A 14,081-nucleotide genomic window follows, 5' to 3' on the forward strand; every position below is an offset into this window, starting at 1 on the left:
TGTGAAATACATTTTAAAGATGAAGCAGAGATAAGGACTTTTGTACATAAGCAAAAATATCATGTATTTCAAAAATTGATATATTGTTTGAATTTAAGGTCAATTCATATGAATGTCCTAAAAAAAAAAAAAATCCCAAAACCAAACCAAAACAAAAAAACAAACAAAAAAATCCAGAGGTCAAGAGTATAATAGTTCTTAACACACTAAAGCATTGGAGCTTTAAAACAAAAACATTACAATTTTCTCATTTTTAAAGCTGAAAGATATTTTCTGTTAGATTATCTAAATAGTTACAAATCTTTCATGAAAAATTGCTAGAAACTTACATCTAATATAGTCTTGAATAGCTCAACCCTTATTCCAAATAATGTCATTTTCATCTATTCATTCCTTGTTTTGGGCTTAACACATTAGTTTGGGGATAAGATTGTAGTTGGGTGTATGGTGACATAGTGTGGTATATTTTTAAGACTTTTTTCTTTATTGTGTAAATGAAATTTAACTGAGTCTTGACATACAGATTAATTTTTGTGCTTTTCTGTTTTCAAGGTAATAATCCTTATTTCATAATAAGTTTTCTTCAAAAAAAGAATGTAAAGACCTAGAGAGCATCTTTAAAATATCTCACTCTTTGGCTTATACATTGATCCCATTCAATCTTCTCCTGTCCTCCAACTCTCTTTATTAATTACATAGATTTTATGATACTTCTAGAGCAGTAAGATGCAGATTTCAGTTTTGGTTTATCATCACACCATACTGACCTTTGAGATGGCAATCTCCGAAGGTCTAACACACTTTTTGAGGGCTATTTGAATTTTTTTAGAAATACCTCTTTCACTATGAAATCTGGCTTTGCTGCTGCTGCTTCTGCTGCTTCTGTGTCTCCTCCTCCTCCTTCTTTCTCTTTTTCTATCTCCTCTTTTTCCTCCTCCTCTTCCTACTTTATTCCTTTCTTTCTTTCCTCACTTAAAAACCACATGGACAGATGCAACAACTCCAACTAGAGTACCTACATTCTCACTTCTCTTGACCCAGTATTTTGTTTCGATTTTTGTTGTTTCTTTTAAAAAAATCATATTTTCAATATCATATAAAAATATAATTTTTAAATTTTATTTTATTTACTATTTGGGGATGGACATAGTCCATGGCATGCATGTATAGGACAGAAGATAACTTTGGGAATTCAGTTCTTTCCTTACATTCAGAAATGTTTTTTGATTACTGAATTCAGGTAATCACACTTGCTTTAGAAGCTTCTTTATCCAAGTCATCTTACAAGCAATTAAGATAATATAATTTTGATAATAACCATATGAATATTCTTTATTGTTTTCAAACTGTCACAGCACATATTTCAAAATCTTAGTAGAGTTTTCTACTACTCTTATTCCAGATTTACTTTAAAAAATACATGATGAATTTTTTGTGGCTATGTCATAATTGAATATGTATATTCTGACAAGAAATGTATCTGTAAATGTACAGTGTATATTGGATTTCAAAGAAAAAAATAAAAAAGTATGTAGTCACATTAAGACTTTCATCTATATGTGATGAGATTGTGTTGAAATAGAATGAGCTTAATAATTGTATTATCAAAAGAATTGTCATCTTACCATTGTATTTGTCTATAATTTCTATATTGTTTCTATCTGTTACATGCTTTATGTATTTATTTATAATCCATACAAAGAACTCTTCTGACTACCCATTTGCTAAGTCTTGAAATTTGGTAAGGCAAATTACCTTAGCTTCCATTGCTAAAATTACTTTATTCTGAGTCTTATTTTATTAGCACATTCAAGAAGTCTGTTCTTAAAAAGTTTTCATAAATTTGTTAATGATCATCAATAATATATATATATATTTGGCATTAAAGAAATTACGGCCTTGATACCAATGAATCTTCTAATCAAGAAGAATATCAGTTTCTTCATAGTTTGATAGCTTGTCACATTTCTTTCAAAGTATTTTTTTCAGTACAGATTTTTTTTTATTTCTTTTGTCACATTTATTCTCAAATATTTATTTTGGAACTACTGTAAATTGAGTTATTTTTTTGCTATTTTCACTTTCTAATTGCCTGCTGCTAAATTATTTTGCTTTATCTTATCTAAATACTTGCTGGATCCACTTCTTATTTCTAAGGTCATTTTGCAGATTCTCCGGAATTTGTAATGTAAATAATTTTATCTTCTGGATATAAAAACAAATTCCTTTCCCTTTAACAAATATGCCCTATATTTCTCTCATTGGCTTACTGCATTGGCTACAACCTCTGAAACAAGTGTGAAAAGCAGGGAAAGTCAGAATCCTTTCTTTCAGCACCATTTTAGAAACACATAGCATTTTGGCATTACCTATAGCTTTATCAGTTTCCCACTTTTTTTTTCTCCCATTGAATACATTGTCTAAGTATCTGAATATGTTAGTTTTTATAATTGATACTAAATGAATTTAAATTTTCTTATATTTTATGCATGATTTAATATATACTTGTTAAATATATCATAATGAGTTTTATACAATGTTTAGTTACATAACCTAGGTTACCCTCAGATTGACAACTTAGCCCAAACTAACTTCCAATCAAACTCTACAATTCAATGTGACCACAAGCACATAATCTTAATAAGCCAGTGTCAGGACTACAAGTATTAGCCACTATATACATATATATTTTTCAAATTAAACCAACAATACATCTATAGCATAAAACTAACTTACTCATAGTATATTGTACTTGGATATTCTGTTGGATTGTTTACACATATTTCCCCCATTATGTTAGTAACTTTTTAAAAGGGAAACTAGATTGCAATGTTCACATTTTTAAGGCATTAAAATATAGGTTGTGAATTAGAGGTCCAAGTGTACTCAAAATGAGTTCAGATATGACTAGTGTATTTTAGGAAATACTTTCAGTAATATTGGTGATGATATTTTAATGTTTATAAAGTAAGGTCATCTCTATAATTTGAATATCCCCTCAAAGTAGTTCAACAAACATACATTGCTATTTAGATGTCTGATTATTATTTTGACCATATATATCAATTTTAGTTTGCAGGAAATTTGTCTGTACTCTATTAATCACTTCTGCAATTGCCTTTTATAGCAATCCATTACTTTTTACTGTTTTTGAATATATTCTAATGATTACCCTTTAGTTACTTTGCATCTGTCATATCACTTGCACTTGGAAAATCTAGCATCTTATCAGGAACTGATGTTTGAAGCTATTGTTATATTCCCTTAATCTGCTTTCAATTCCATTGGATGGATCACAGTGTCCCCAATAATGAGCTAAAGAAAGTACCCAAGGAGCTGAAGGGGTTTACAGCCCCATAGGAAGAACAACAAAATAAACTAACCAGTACCCCCAGAACTCCTTGGGACTAAACTAACAACGAAAGAAAACACATGGTGGGATTCATGGCTCTAGCTGAATATGTAGGAGAGGATGACCTAGTCCGTCATTAATGGGAGGAGAGGCTTTTGGTCCTGTGAAGGTTATATGCCCCAGTATAGAGGACTGCTAGGGACAGGAAGCAGGAGTAGGTGGGTTGGTGAGCAGGCGGAGGAGGAAAAGAATAGGGGATTTTTGGAGGGGAAAATAGGAAAGGGGATAACATTTGAAATATCAATAAAGAAACTATGTAAGTTTTAAAAAGAGAATATCTTTATTCAATAGTTATTGTTGGAGGGTATTTACTATGAAATAGAGTTGAGGATTTGTTATTAATTTTTATATTCATTTAATGATGTTTCATCATCATCATTGTTTTGTTTGTTTTTTACTCTCTCTTATTAACTTATTAACTTGGAGATCTACCTAGAGACACATGACGATTCTATTCAATGCAATTTGTATTATAGATTATTCTTTATCTCTTCACCAAATTTGAAATGGTTTGGCCATAAGCTTCACTCCTTTGTCTCCCCTTTGTTTCACAATGTTCATTTCTCTTTCTGTTCAGTCATAGACCCCTGAAGCTCTTTGCTTGCTTCATCATTTATTTACTATACTAGATAGTCCATTATTACAGCATACATTTTGGTACCTATTTATTCCTTCATAGAGATAATTAGTATATCTAATAATAATTTAAATTTTCTCTTACTGCATGTTTCAGTTGTAAACCCTAATTTCATTATTGTTATGGAAGCCATTCTTTACTAGAATATATATCTTTCAAATGACTTTCACTGTGTTATTTTGTCTGTTTGATAGGTAGTTAGAAATTATTTGTCCATGCTTGCTGATTCCAGTATTGATAGTAGTTTAAGATAGGTGTCTGTTGATTGTCTTTTCCTTTGAAAATTGGTTTTAAATATTCATTTTCCTGTACTCTTTGTCAAGAAACTTTGGATTGTTTCCTAGGCTGTGTGAATGTTAGTTTGTTTAAACTCTGTATCCTGTAATATTCATCTTGACAGCATGATTTGTATTTGCTTCTTCAAGCAGGTAATGAAAACACTTTTCAACTTTCATTCAGCAGGTCCTCTTCCAACCTCATTACAGTCCTCAAGGACTTCTGTGTATGTATTTTTACTGTTCCATGTCCACATAGCTCAGGAGAGAGCTGAAAATGTGCATTACTTATACACAGTTGATTCAATATGCTTCTGTATGTTCAGACTCTTGTCTGTGCTCTTTGGTAATGGATTTTAAGGTATGCAGGGATTCCAAATAAATTCTACCAAAAAAAAAAAAAAAAAACAAACAAAAACAAAAACAAAAAAATGTATTTTCTTTTTAATTGGAGTGGAAGCCATCTGCATCATTGCTTCAAAGCACATCTCCATGACTAAAACATTCCCTCAGGATAGTCATGAGAAAAGAGATCAATTGCACAAATAAACAAACAAAAGCAAGTAATTTACACATGTGGCTTCTATTCAGATTTTGACTCCCGTCCATACTTGCTTGTTGTCTTTTTCTATATTTTTCAAAATCTTTACTGCTTGCATTTTGTAATTTATCTAGAGATTAAACAGTAAACAGAAATAGATATATGCTTCCATGTATTTATTTCAGTATGACTATACTGGAAGTTCTATACACATTTTCATACATTTAGAACTATAATATATACTTTCGTAAATAAAGTCTACTTATCTGCTTTCTTGCCATTCATAATATGTAAATTCAGAGGAAAATGATGATTTTCTATCAAATATTTATTTTCCATCAATGATTATCATTTCGGTCTCTCTTCATTTGGATCCTTCATCTTCCTTGACTGATTCAGTTTTGATTAAACCAGTTACCAAAATACATCCAACTTGTCTATGTATTGCAATGTGTATGGTTAAAGAATATTCTGTGCATAGCAAGTTCAAAAAATAATTTGAAATAAACCATGTAGTAATACCTTACCAAGACTTGGAAAATCACTGCTCTCCTAAAGTTACAGTAGCTCATTTCTCTGGATCCATGTTTCTATTGAAATATCCAATAGTCCCAATTTCCTATGTCATTTTCTTCCCTTTACCTAACTTACTAAGAAAAAAAGAACAAAGAAAAAAAGAAAAAAGGAAAAAAGAAAAGAAAAATGCCTATCAAATTAGAGCCTTATAGAAGGTGTTCTTTTGCATCCCAAATCTGCTTCTTGAGGTTTCTAGGTTTTGAAGAAAAACAAATAGGTTATTACACTGACACTAGGGGAATATATATATATATATATATATATATATATATATATATATATATATATATATTTGACCTTTTTTTCATTTCAAGGACATTACAACTTTGAAATTCCATTATTCCCTGTATTTCTTTTATCTTTATACTATTCCTGTGTACTGATGAATGCTGTCCTTTTGAGCTTGACAAGCGCCCAACCTGCTTGAACTCTAAGCAGCTGTGACTAATCACAGAAAACCTTCAGGGATTGAGTCCATTCACATTCCATAGAGGCTTAGCATTTACAAGTTTTATTACTCATGGGATCTTTGGAAATGCACTTATGATACTCTGTCTCTGATGATATATAGGTAGTATGTTACTATTGAGAAAAAGAGTCTGTTTTTGGTGGAATGTCTGTAGTAAATAAACCATTTTTGTCTTCCCACTAAAACTTTGCTCAGCACAGTATTCATTGAAATTTTCTACTGTAGACAAAAGCTACAAAGACAGCAATTGGTATTAATTTTTATACAAAAGTCTGTGCTTACATTAGTTCCATCCCTTTGCAGTGATAAAATACCATGACCAAATACAGCTTATAGAGAACAAAGTTTATTTTTGTTTACATACCCTGAGGAATAAAAATCTATCTTTTCAGGGAAGCATAGCAACAAGCAGCAGGCAGGTAGCAGAAGGAAAAAGCTGAGGGCAAATGTTTTCAAATACAACCAAGAAGCTGAGATACCAAATGTACAATAAATGTACTAAATAAAGAAAGAAAATTAAAAGCAGTAAGGGGAAAAGGTCAAGTAACATATAAAGGCAGGCCTATTAAGATTATTCCAGACTTCTCACCAGAGACTATGAAAGCCAGAAGATCTTGGACAGATGTTATACATACACTAAGAGATCACAAATGCCAGTCCAGGATACTATACCCAGGAAAACACTCAATTACCATAGATGGAGAAACCAAAGTATTCCATGACAAAACAAAATTCACACACTATCTTACCATGAATCAGGCCCTTCAAAGGATAATAATGGGAAAACCCCAACAAAGAGATGGAAAGTACACCCTAGAAAAAGCAAGAAAGTAATCCTTCAACAAACCTAAAAGAAGACAGCCATGAAATAGAAACACAGCTTTAACAACAAAAACAACAGGAAGCAACAATTACTTTTCTTTAATTTCTCTTAACATCAATGGACTCAATTCCCCAATAAAAGGACATAGACTAATAGACTGGCTACAGAAACAGGACCCATCATTTTGCTGCTGGCAGGAAACCCACCTCAGGAACAAAGACAGACACTACCTCAAAGTAAAAGGCTGGAAAACAATTTTCCAAGCAAATTGTCCGAATAAACAAGCTGGAGTAGCCATTCTAATATCGAATAAAATTGACTTCCAACTCAGAGTTATCAAAAAGACAAGGAAGGTCACTTCATACTCATCAAAGGTAAAATCTACCAAGATGAACACTAAATTCTGAATATCTATGCTCCAAATGCAAGGGAATAAACATTCATTAAAGAAACTATAGTAAAGCTCAAAACATGCATTGCACCCCAAACAATAATAGTGGGAGAATTCAACACTGCACTCTCACCAATGGACAGATCCTGGAAACAGAAACTAAACAGAGACACATTGAAACTAACAGAAGTTATGAAAGAAATGGATTTAACAGATATCTGCAGAACATTTTATCCTAAAACAAAAGGATATACCTTCTTCTCAGCACCTCATAGTATCTTAGCCAAAACTGACCATATAATTGGTAACAAAACAGGCCTAAACAGATAGAAAAATGTTGAAATTTAAGCATGCATCCTATCAGATCACCATGGATTAAAGCTGATATTCAATAACAACATAAATAATAGAAGGCCAACATTCATAAGGAAGCTGAAAAACAATCTACTCAATGACAACTTGGTCAAGGAAGAAATAAAGAAAGAAATTAAATACTTATTAGAGTTTAATGAAAATGAAGCCACAACATACCCAAACACAATGAAAGTAGTTCTAAGAGAAAAAACTCATAGCTCTGAGTACCTCCAAAAAGAAACTAGATAGAGTATACAAAAACAGCTTGACAAGTACACCTAAAAGCATTAGAACAAAAGGAAGCAAATTCACCCAAGAGGAATAAACTGAAGGAAATAACCAAACTCAGGGCTAAAATCAACCAAGAGGAAAAACAAAAAGTACAATACAAAGAATCAATCAAACATGGAGCTGGTTCTTTAAGAAAATCAACAAGATAGATAAACAATTAGCCAGGCTAACTAGAGGACATGGGGAAAGCATCTTAATTAACAAAATCAGAAATGAAAAGGGAGACATAACATCAGAACCTGAGGAAATCCAAAACGCCTTCAGATCCTTCTACAAAAGGCTATACTCAACAAAACTGGAAAACCTGGATGAAATGGACAAATTTCTAGATTTTGATACAGGGTATCAAAGTTAAATCAGGATCAGATTAATAACCTAAACAATCCCATATCCTTTAAAGAAATAGTCTTCCAACCAAAAAAAAAAAAAAAAAAAGCCCAAGAACCACATGGGTTTAATGCAGAATTCTATCAGACCTTCAAAGAAGACCTAATTCCAGTTCTGCTCAAACTATTCCACAAAATAGAAACAGAAGATACTTTACCCAATTTAATCTATGAAGCCACAATTACTCTAAACCTCATAAAGACACAACAAAGATAGAGAATTTCAGACCAATTTCCCTTATGAATATTGAAGCAAAACTATTCAATAAAATTCTTGATAACTGAATCCAAGAACACATCCAAACAAACATCCAACATGATCAAGAAGGCTTCATTCCAGGGATGCAGGGATGGTTTAGTATATGGAAATCCATCAACATAATCCACTTAATAAACAAACTCAAAGACAAAATCCAAAAGATGATCTCCTTGGATACTGAGAAAGTATTTGACAAAATCCAACACAAAGTCATGAGAGTCTTGGAAATTTCAGGAATTCAAGGCCCATACCTAAACATAATAAAAGCAGTATATAGAAAACCAGTAGCCAACATCAATCTAAATGGAGAGAAACTTGAAACGATCCCACTAAATTCACGGATTAAATAAGGCTGACCATTTTCTCCCTACCTATTCAATATAGTACTTTAGTCCTAGCCAGAGCAATTCAACAACAAAAAGAGATCAAGGGGATACAAATTGGAAAGGAAGAACTCAAAATATCACTGTTCCCAGATGATATGATAGTATATATAAGTGACCCTAAAAATTCCACCAGAGAACTCCTAAACCTGATAAAGAGTTTGAATGAAGCAGCTGGATATAAAACTAACTCAAACAAGTCAATGGCCTTTCTCTACACAAAGGATAAACAGGCTGAGAAAGAAATTAGGAAAACAACACTGTTCACAATGGTCACAAATAACATAAAATATCTTGGTGTGACTCTAAAAAAGGAAGTGAAAGATCTTTATGATAATAACTTCAAGTCTCTGAAGAAACAAAAACAAAGAAGATCTCGAAAGATGGAAAGATCTCCCATGCACATGGATTAGCAGGATTAATATAGTAAAAATGAATAACTTGCCAAAAGCAATCTACAGATTCAAAGCAATCCCAATGAAAATACCAACTCAATTCTTCAACAAATTAGAAAGAGCAATTTGAAAATTCATCTGGAATAACAAAAAAAAAAAAAAAAAAAAAAAAAAAACAAGGGTAGCAAAGACTCCTCTCAATGATAAAATACCCTTTGGGGTAATCACCATGCCTGACCTCAAGCTGTACTACAGAGCAATTATGATAAAAACTACATTCTACTGGTACAGTGAAAGACGGGTAGATAAATGGAGTACAATTTAAGAACCAGAAATGAACCCACCCACCTATGGTCACTTGTTCTTTGAAAAGGGAGCTAAAACCATTGTTGGTGGGATTGCCAAGCTGGTAAAACCACTCTGGACATCAGTCTGGTGGTTCCTCAGAAAACTGGACATAGTACTACCACTAGATCCAGCTATACCTCTCCTGGGCATATATCCAGAAGTTGTTCCAAACGGAAAGAATGACACATGCTCCACTATGTTCATAGCAGCCTTATTTATAATAGCCTGAAGCTGGAAAGAATCGAGATATCCCTCAACAGAGGAATGGATACAGAAATGTGGTACATTTACACAATGGAGTACTACTCAGTGATTAAAAACAATGAATTCATGTAATTCTTAGGCAAATGGATGCATCTGGAGGATATTATCCTGAATGAGGCACCCCAATCACAAAAGAAATCACATGATATGCACTCACTGATAAGTGGATATAAGCCCCAAAACTTAGAAGATCCAAGATACAATTTGCAAAACACATGAAACTCAAGAAAGAATACCAAAGTGTGTATACATTCGTTCCTTCTTAGAAATGGGAACAAAGTACCCATGGAAGGAGTTACAGAGACAAAGTTCAGAGCTAAGACAGAATGAAAGACCATCCAGAGACTGCCCTACCCAGTGATCCATCCCATAAACAACCACCAAATCCAGGCACTATTGCATATTCCAGAAAGATTTTGCTGACAGGACCTTGATATAACTCTCTTGTGTGAGTCTATGCCAATGCCTGGCAAATATAGAAGTGGATGCCCACAGTCATCTATTGGATGGATCACAAGGCTCCTAATGAAGGAGCTAGAAAAAGTACCCAAGGATCTACAAGGGTCTGCATCTCTGTAGAACGAACAAAGATATGAAGTAACCAGTAAACCACCCCTCCCCCCCCAGAGCTGTGTCTCTGGTTTCATATGTAGCAGATGATGGCCTAGTAGACCATCAATGGTAGGAGAGGCTCTTGGTATTGCAAAGATCATATTCTCTAGTACAGGGAAATGCCTGGGACAGGAAGCAGGAGTGGGTGGGTTTGGGAGAAGGGTGGTGGGAGTGTATAGGGGGCTTTGGGGATAGCATTTGAAATGTAAATGAAGAAAATACTTAATAAAAAAAAAGAAAATGGCCCAGTCACTGACAGAAGTGGGGTGTTTGTGCTGTGCCTTCTGCCTAGGGAGCTGGTGAATTTTCCATGAGATATGGGCCCACAGTTAGGAGCTGGTGTGAAGTGGGGCACGTGCCTGGGGCTGGTGTAGTCTGTGTGATCGCAATAAAGTCTGTTCTGAAGAGAAAAAAAAAAAACAATAATTAAAAAGAAACTTGGATTGCTGTAGTCTATTTCTTGAATGGAAGTTTGAGATTGCTGACGTCCTCCATTGTTACTAACACGGAATCTGAAATTATTCACACTAAACCTGCTTACAAAAAATGATTTAAAAAGATAAAATGAAAATTGAAAATAAAATAAAGATACTGAAAATACACATAGTGAGAACTGTATTAAAACAAACCAAAAACACACTGTTTTCTGCTCTTGCTGGAGCAGAAGTGGAGGCCATATAGACCAGATTTAACTTTATGACATCAGAGACCATAAATTACAGTTTTCTGAATTAATATGCTTTGGTTCTCATTGAAAATCTGTCTGAGATTGATACAACATAAGAAGCTTCATTCATACTTCCATAGTATTATTTTCATGTGGAAAATTTAAATTCTCACCAATCCCTACCTGCTCAACCATTTTGAAATCGGAGATAAATGTTAAATAATTAAAACAAACACAATATAAATTACCCGAGTATAATTTTAGTTTTACTAAAATCATCTAGATTGATTCTCTCCCCCCCCCCATAAAGTATCTATAGCTGGTTTGGGGAGAATTTATTTTTACAGATTTCCTGTGATGCAGATAATTAAACCTAACAAAACACATTCTCCAAACAAAGTGAACACAGGAAGAATTGGCAGCAGTAACCTGTCAATTTGAAGTTGTCCATGAAATTACCATGCCAAATGTTTACTAGTGTTCCACCTTAAGAGATTACTCTTAACCCCCTCCTAAAAATTATGAAATCACTTTACTTTGGCTTTCATACTCATATTCCTACAGAGATGAACTCTAACACAAAATAAACTGTACAAAGTGAAACAAAAACAGAGTTGAAAGCATTTAAAAACTCATGCATTAAAATCTGGCCTGCAGTGTCAAAGCACCTGTTTTTGAGCGTTTCCATTCTATTATCTGTATTACTAATAAAGGTACTTATACAAGGAGAGGGAAAGAAGGATGACTTGGTGACCAGAACTCTCTGGGGTGGAAAAATTGAGAATAACTGTGAACACCCTTGTCTGTAGCTTGCATGATGTTTAATAATAAATATATAGGGCTAAAGTCCAGGGGAGGAGAATAAAGTTAGCAATTTGTTAAAGTTGAATATCATGGATAGTAACTTTCTTCAGAAAACATTGATGGAAAAGACTTCTAAAGGAGAATAATATGGAGCAGAAGACGGCATTACAAGCTAATCAGGTTAAGTATAAATGAACCTCCCAGAGTTCAAAGAACTGGCTACATGAACTGTTGTTGGGGACCCTGTGGGTTGGGGTTTTGCTTCTTCTGCTCCTCCATTTCTTTTGCCTTCTGTACAGCAACATCAACCAACATGTAGAAGCTGCTAAAATCAGGCTTTTCCTCTGGCCATGCAACTTCAGGAGAAGACCAAGGCTCAGTGATTGAAATCTTCTCTTCTTTCTCTATGTTGTCTTCAGCGATAACCTTCTGGTTTGGAGAAGACTCCAGATATGGCACTTTCTCTTCGGAATCTTGACGTATTGGCAGGGGCAGATCCTGCATATCGGCGTTTTCGTTAAACTGTGTCTTGACCTCCTCGGATGGATTGGAGTGCTGCTTCTGGGCTGCATTGGCAGCCTGGCCTTCGTGACTCAAGCTGTATGGTTTGTAACGAATTTCCCAGCGAAGGTGTTTGCGGATATTTACAAACCAGTTGGATACCTGCAGGTAAGATAAATCGGTATTCTTGGACAGCATTCGTTTGTCTGCTACAGTAGGGTAGGCGTTAAACTGGTGCTCACAGAGCCAGTCACGGAGGATCTTCACAGACTTCAATGGCAACATGTTTCCTCTCGGAAGCTCCCGACTGTCATGAAACTTCATCTTACAGGTTCTCTCAAGTCTTATCCCGAAAGAGCTGTAGTATTTCATAAAGTCCTGGGTTTCTTCCGGACTACCTTCAGCCTCCTCCATGTTCTGGAAGACTGCTTTCAGTGGCTTAGAAACCAGGGATGAACGAAGTAGGACTAAAGCTGCCCAGAGAGAGTCAGGGAAGACTTTCACTGCTGTCTGAATTGGATTCTCATCTGTTGCCAGACTGACTGTTGCTAACAACTGAGGCAACTGGCTCTGTGATGTCACAAACTCTCTCTACGTCAAACCCGTGTCCTTCCCACACACACATCCCTACACGTTTTGGCTCTACATGGCCTGTTTTACTTTACTCGATTTTTTTTTTCTTTTTAGCCATATATCAATGTATTTGTGTATGTGTTATAACTCCATTTTTTAAAAATACCTTTCATAATTTCTCTGCAGGTGTCAACTAAATACTAAGTACATATATTGGAGAATAATATTAGCATATATTAGAGAATAATACTACCATTCGTTTAAAAATTCCACTTATTCTCCCCCCCCCCCCGTGTGTGTGTGTGTGTGTGTGTGTGTGTGTGTGTGTGTATTTCTGCAGGTGTACAAGTGCACATACCATGGGTTCACATTGTGGTCAGAGGACCTGTGTTGTCTCCTTCTATCATGTGGGTTCTGGTGATTAAACTCAGGTGATCATCCTTGGAAACAAATGCCTTTACCCACTAAGCAACCTTTTTTCAATATCTTTCTTTTTGATGTTTTTATTTTTATCATGTTTTTTAATTATTTTGTGTATGAATGTACAGTGTAAGTTTAAAAGACCGTGAACATTCTTTCTTTAAAATGTTATAATGTTTTTGTCTTATTCTTGTCTTCCTTAGTTGCTGCCCTAGTGGCTCATCTAATAGTAGCAATTTCTCTAAAATATTATCTTTAATAAAAGACTGCAGCAAGTATATTATTTCTTTTTCCATGTAGTATGTATATATAGATTATTCTGGTTTCTCTTCAGTTAAATTTAAAATTTTCAAAAAATTCTTTGACAATTTTATCTAAGTATATTTATGCTGCATGAAATATTAAAAACAAAAACAAACAAACAAAAACATGCTAACACCAGCTAGGCACCAGCAAACAGGAAGACCTGTTCTAGGAGGCTGTCAGTTTGAGTGGTTGATCCACCAGGATCTGCCACTTGAGTATTAGGATGCTAGATTCTGCACCCAGCGATTATGTTACCTATTGATTCTAAATTAAGATTGCGTGGTGTTTTCCTTCATGCACCCACTCAACTGGGTTCCAGAGAAAGTTATGATGTCTGAACTTGGTGTGTGAGAGTGCACTATCTTAGCTATACAGGAGAAGAAAGAAATTTCAG

At 34.3% G+C, this 14,081-nt stretch overlaps 1 protein-coding gene across 1 annotated transcript; it reads right to left on the reverse strand.

The window, feature by feature from the left end:
* Window positions 1-11,887: 11,887 nt before the first annotated feature.
* Window positions 11,888-12,909, reverse strand: Tgif2lx1 (TGFB-induced factor homeobox 2-like, X-linked 1). The gene has a single exon (NM_153109.1). It carries the CDS (start codon window positions 12,800-12,802, stop codon window positions 12,107-12,109), a length of 696 nt encoding a protein of 231 aa, NP_694749.1. The 5' UTR covers window positions 12,803-12,909; the 3' UTR covers window positions 11,888-12,106.
* Window positions 12,910-14,081: the final 1,172 nt, after the last annotated feature.

This window comes from Mus musculus, chromosome X (assembly GCF_000001635.26).
Source record: "Mus musculus strain C57BL/6J chromosome X, GRCm38.p6 C57BL/6J".
Classification (NCBI taxonomy): Eukaryota; Metazoa; Chordata; class Mammalia; order Rodentia; family Muridae; genus Mus; species Mus musculus.

Bases quoted from the DNA above. Each gene is read 5' to 3' on its own strand.
- Tgif2lx1 (NM_153109.1), bottom strand. From the start codon at position 12,802: ATGGAGGAGGCTGAAGGTAGTCCGGAAGAAACCCAGGACTTTATGAAA.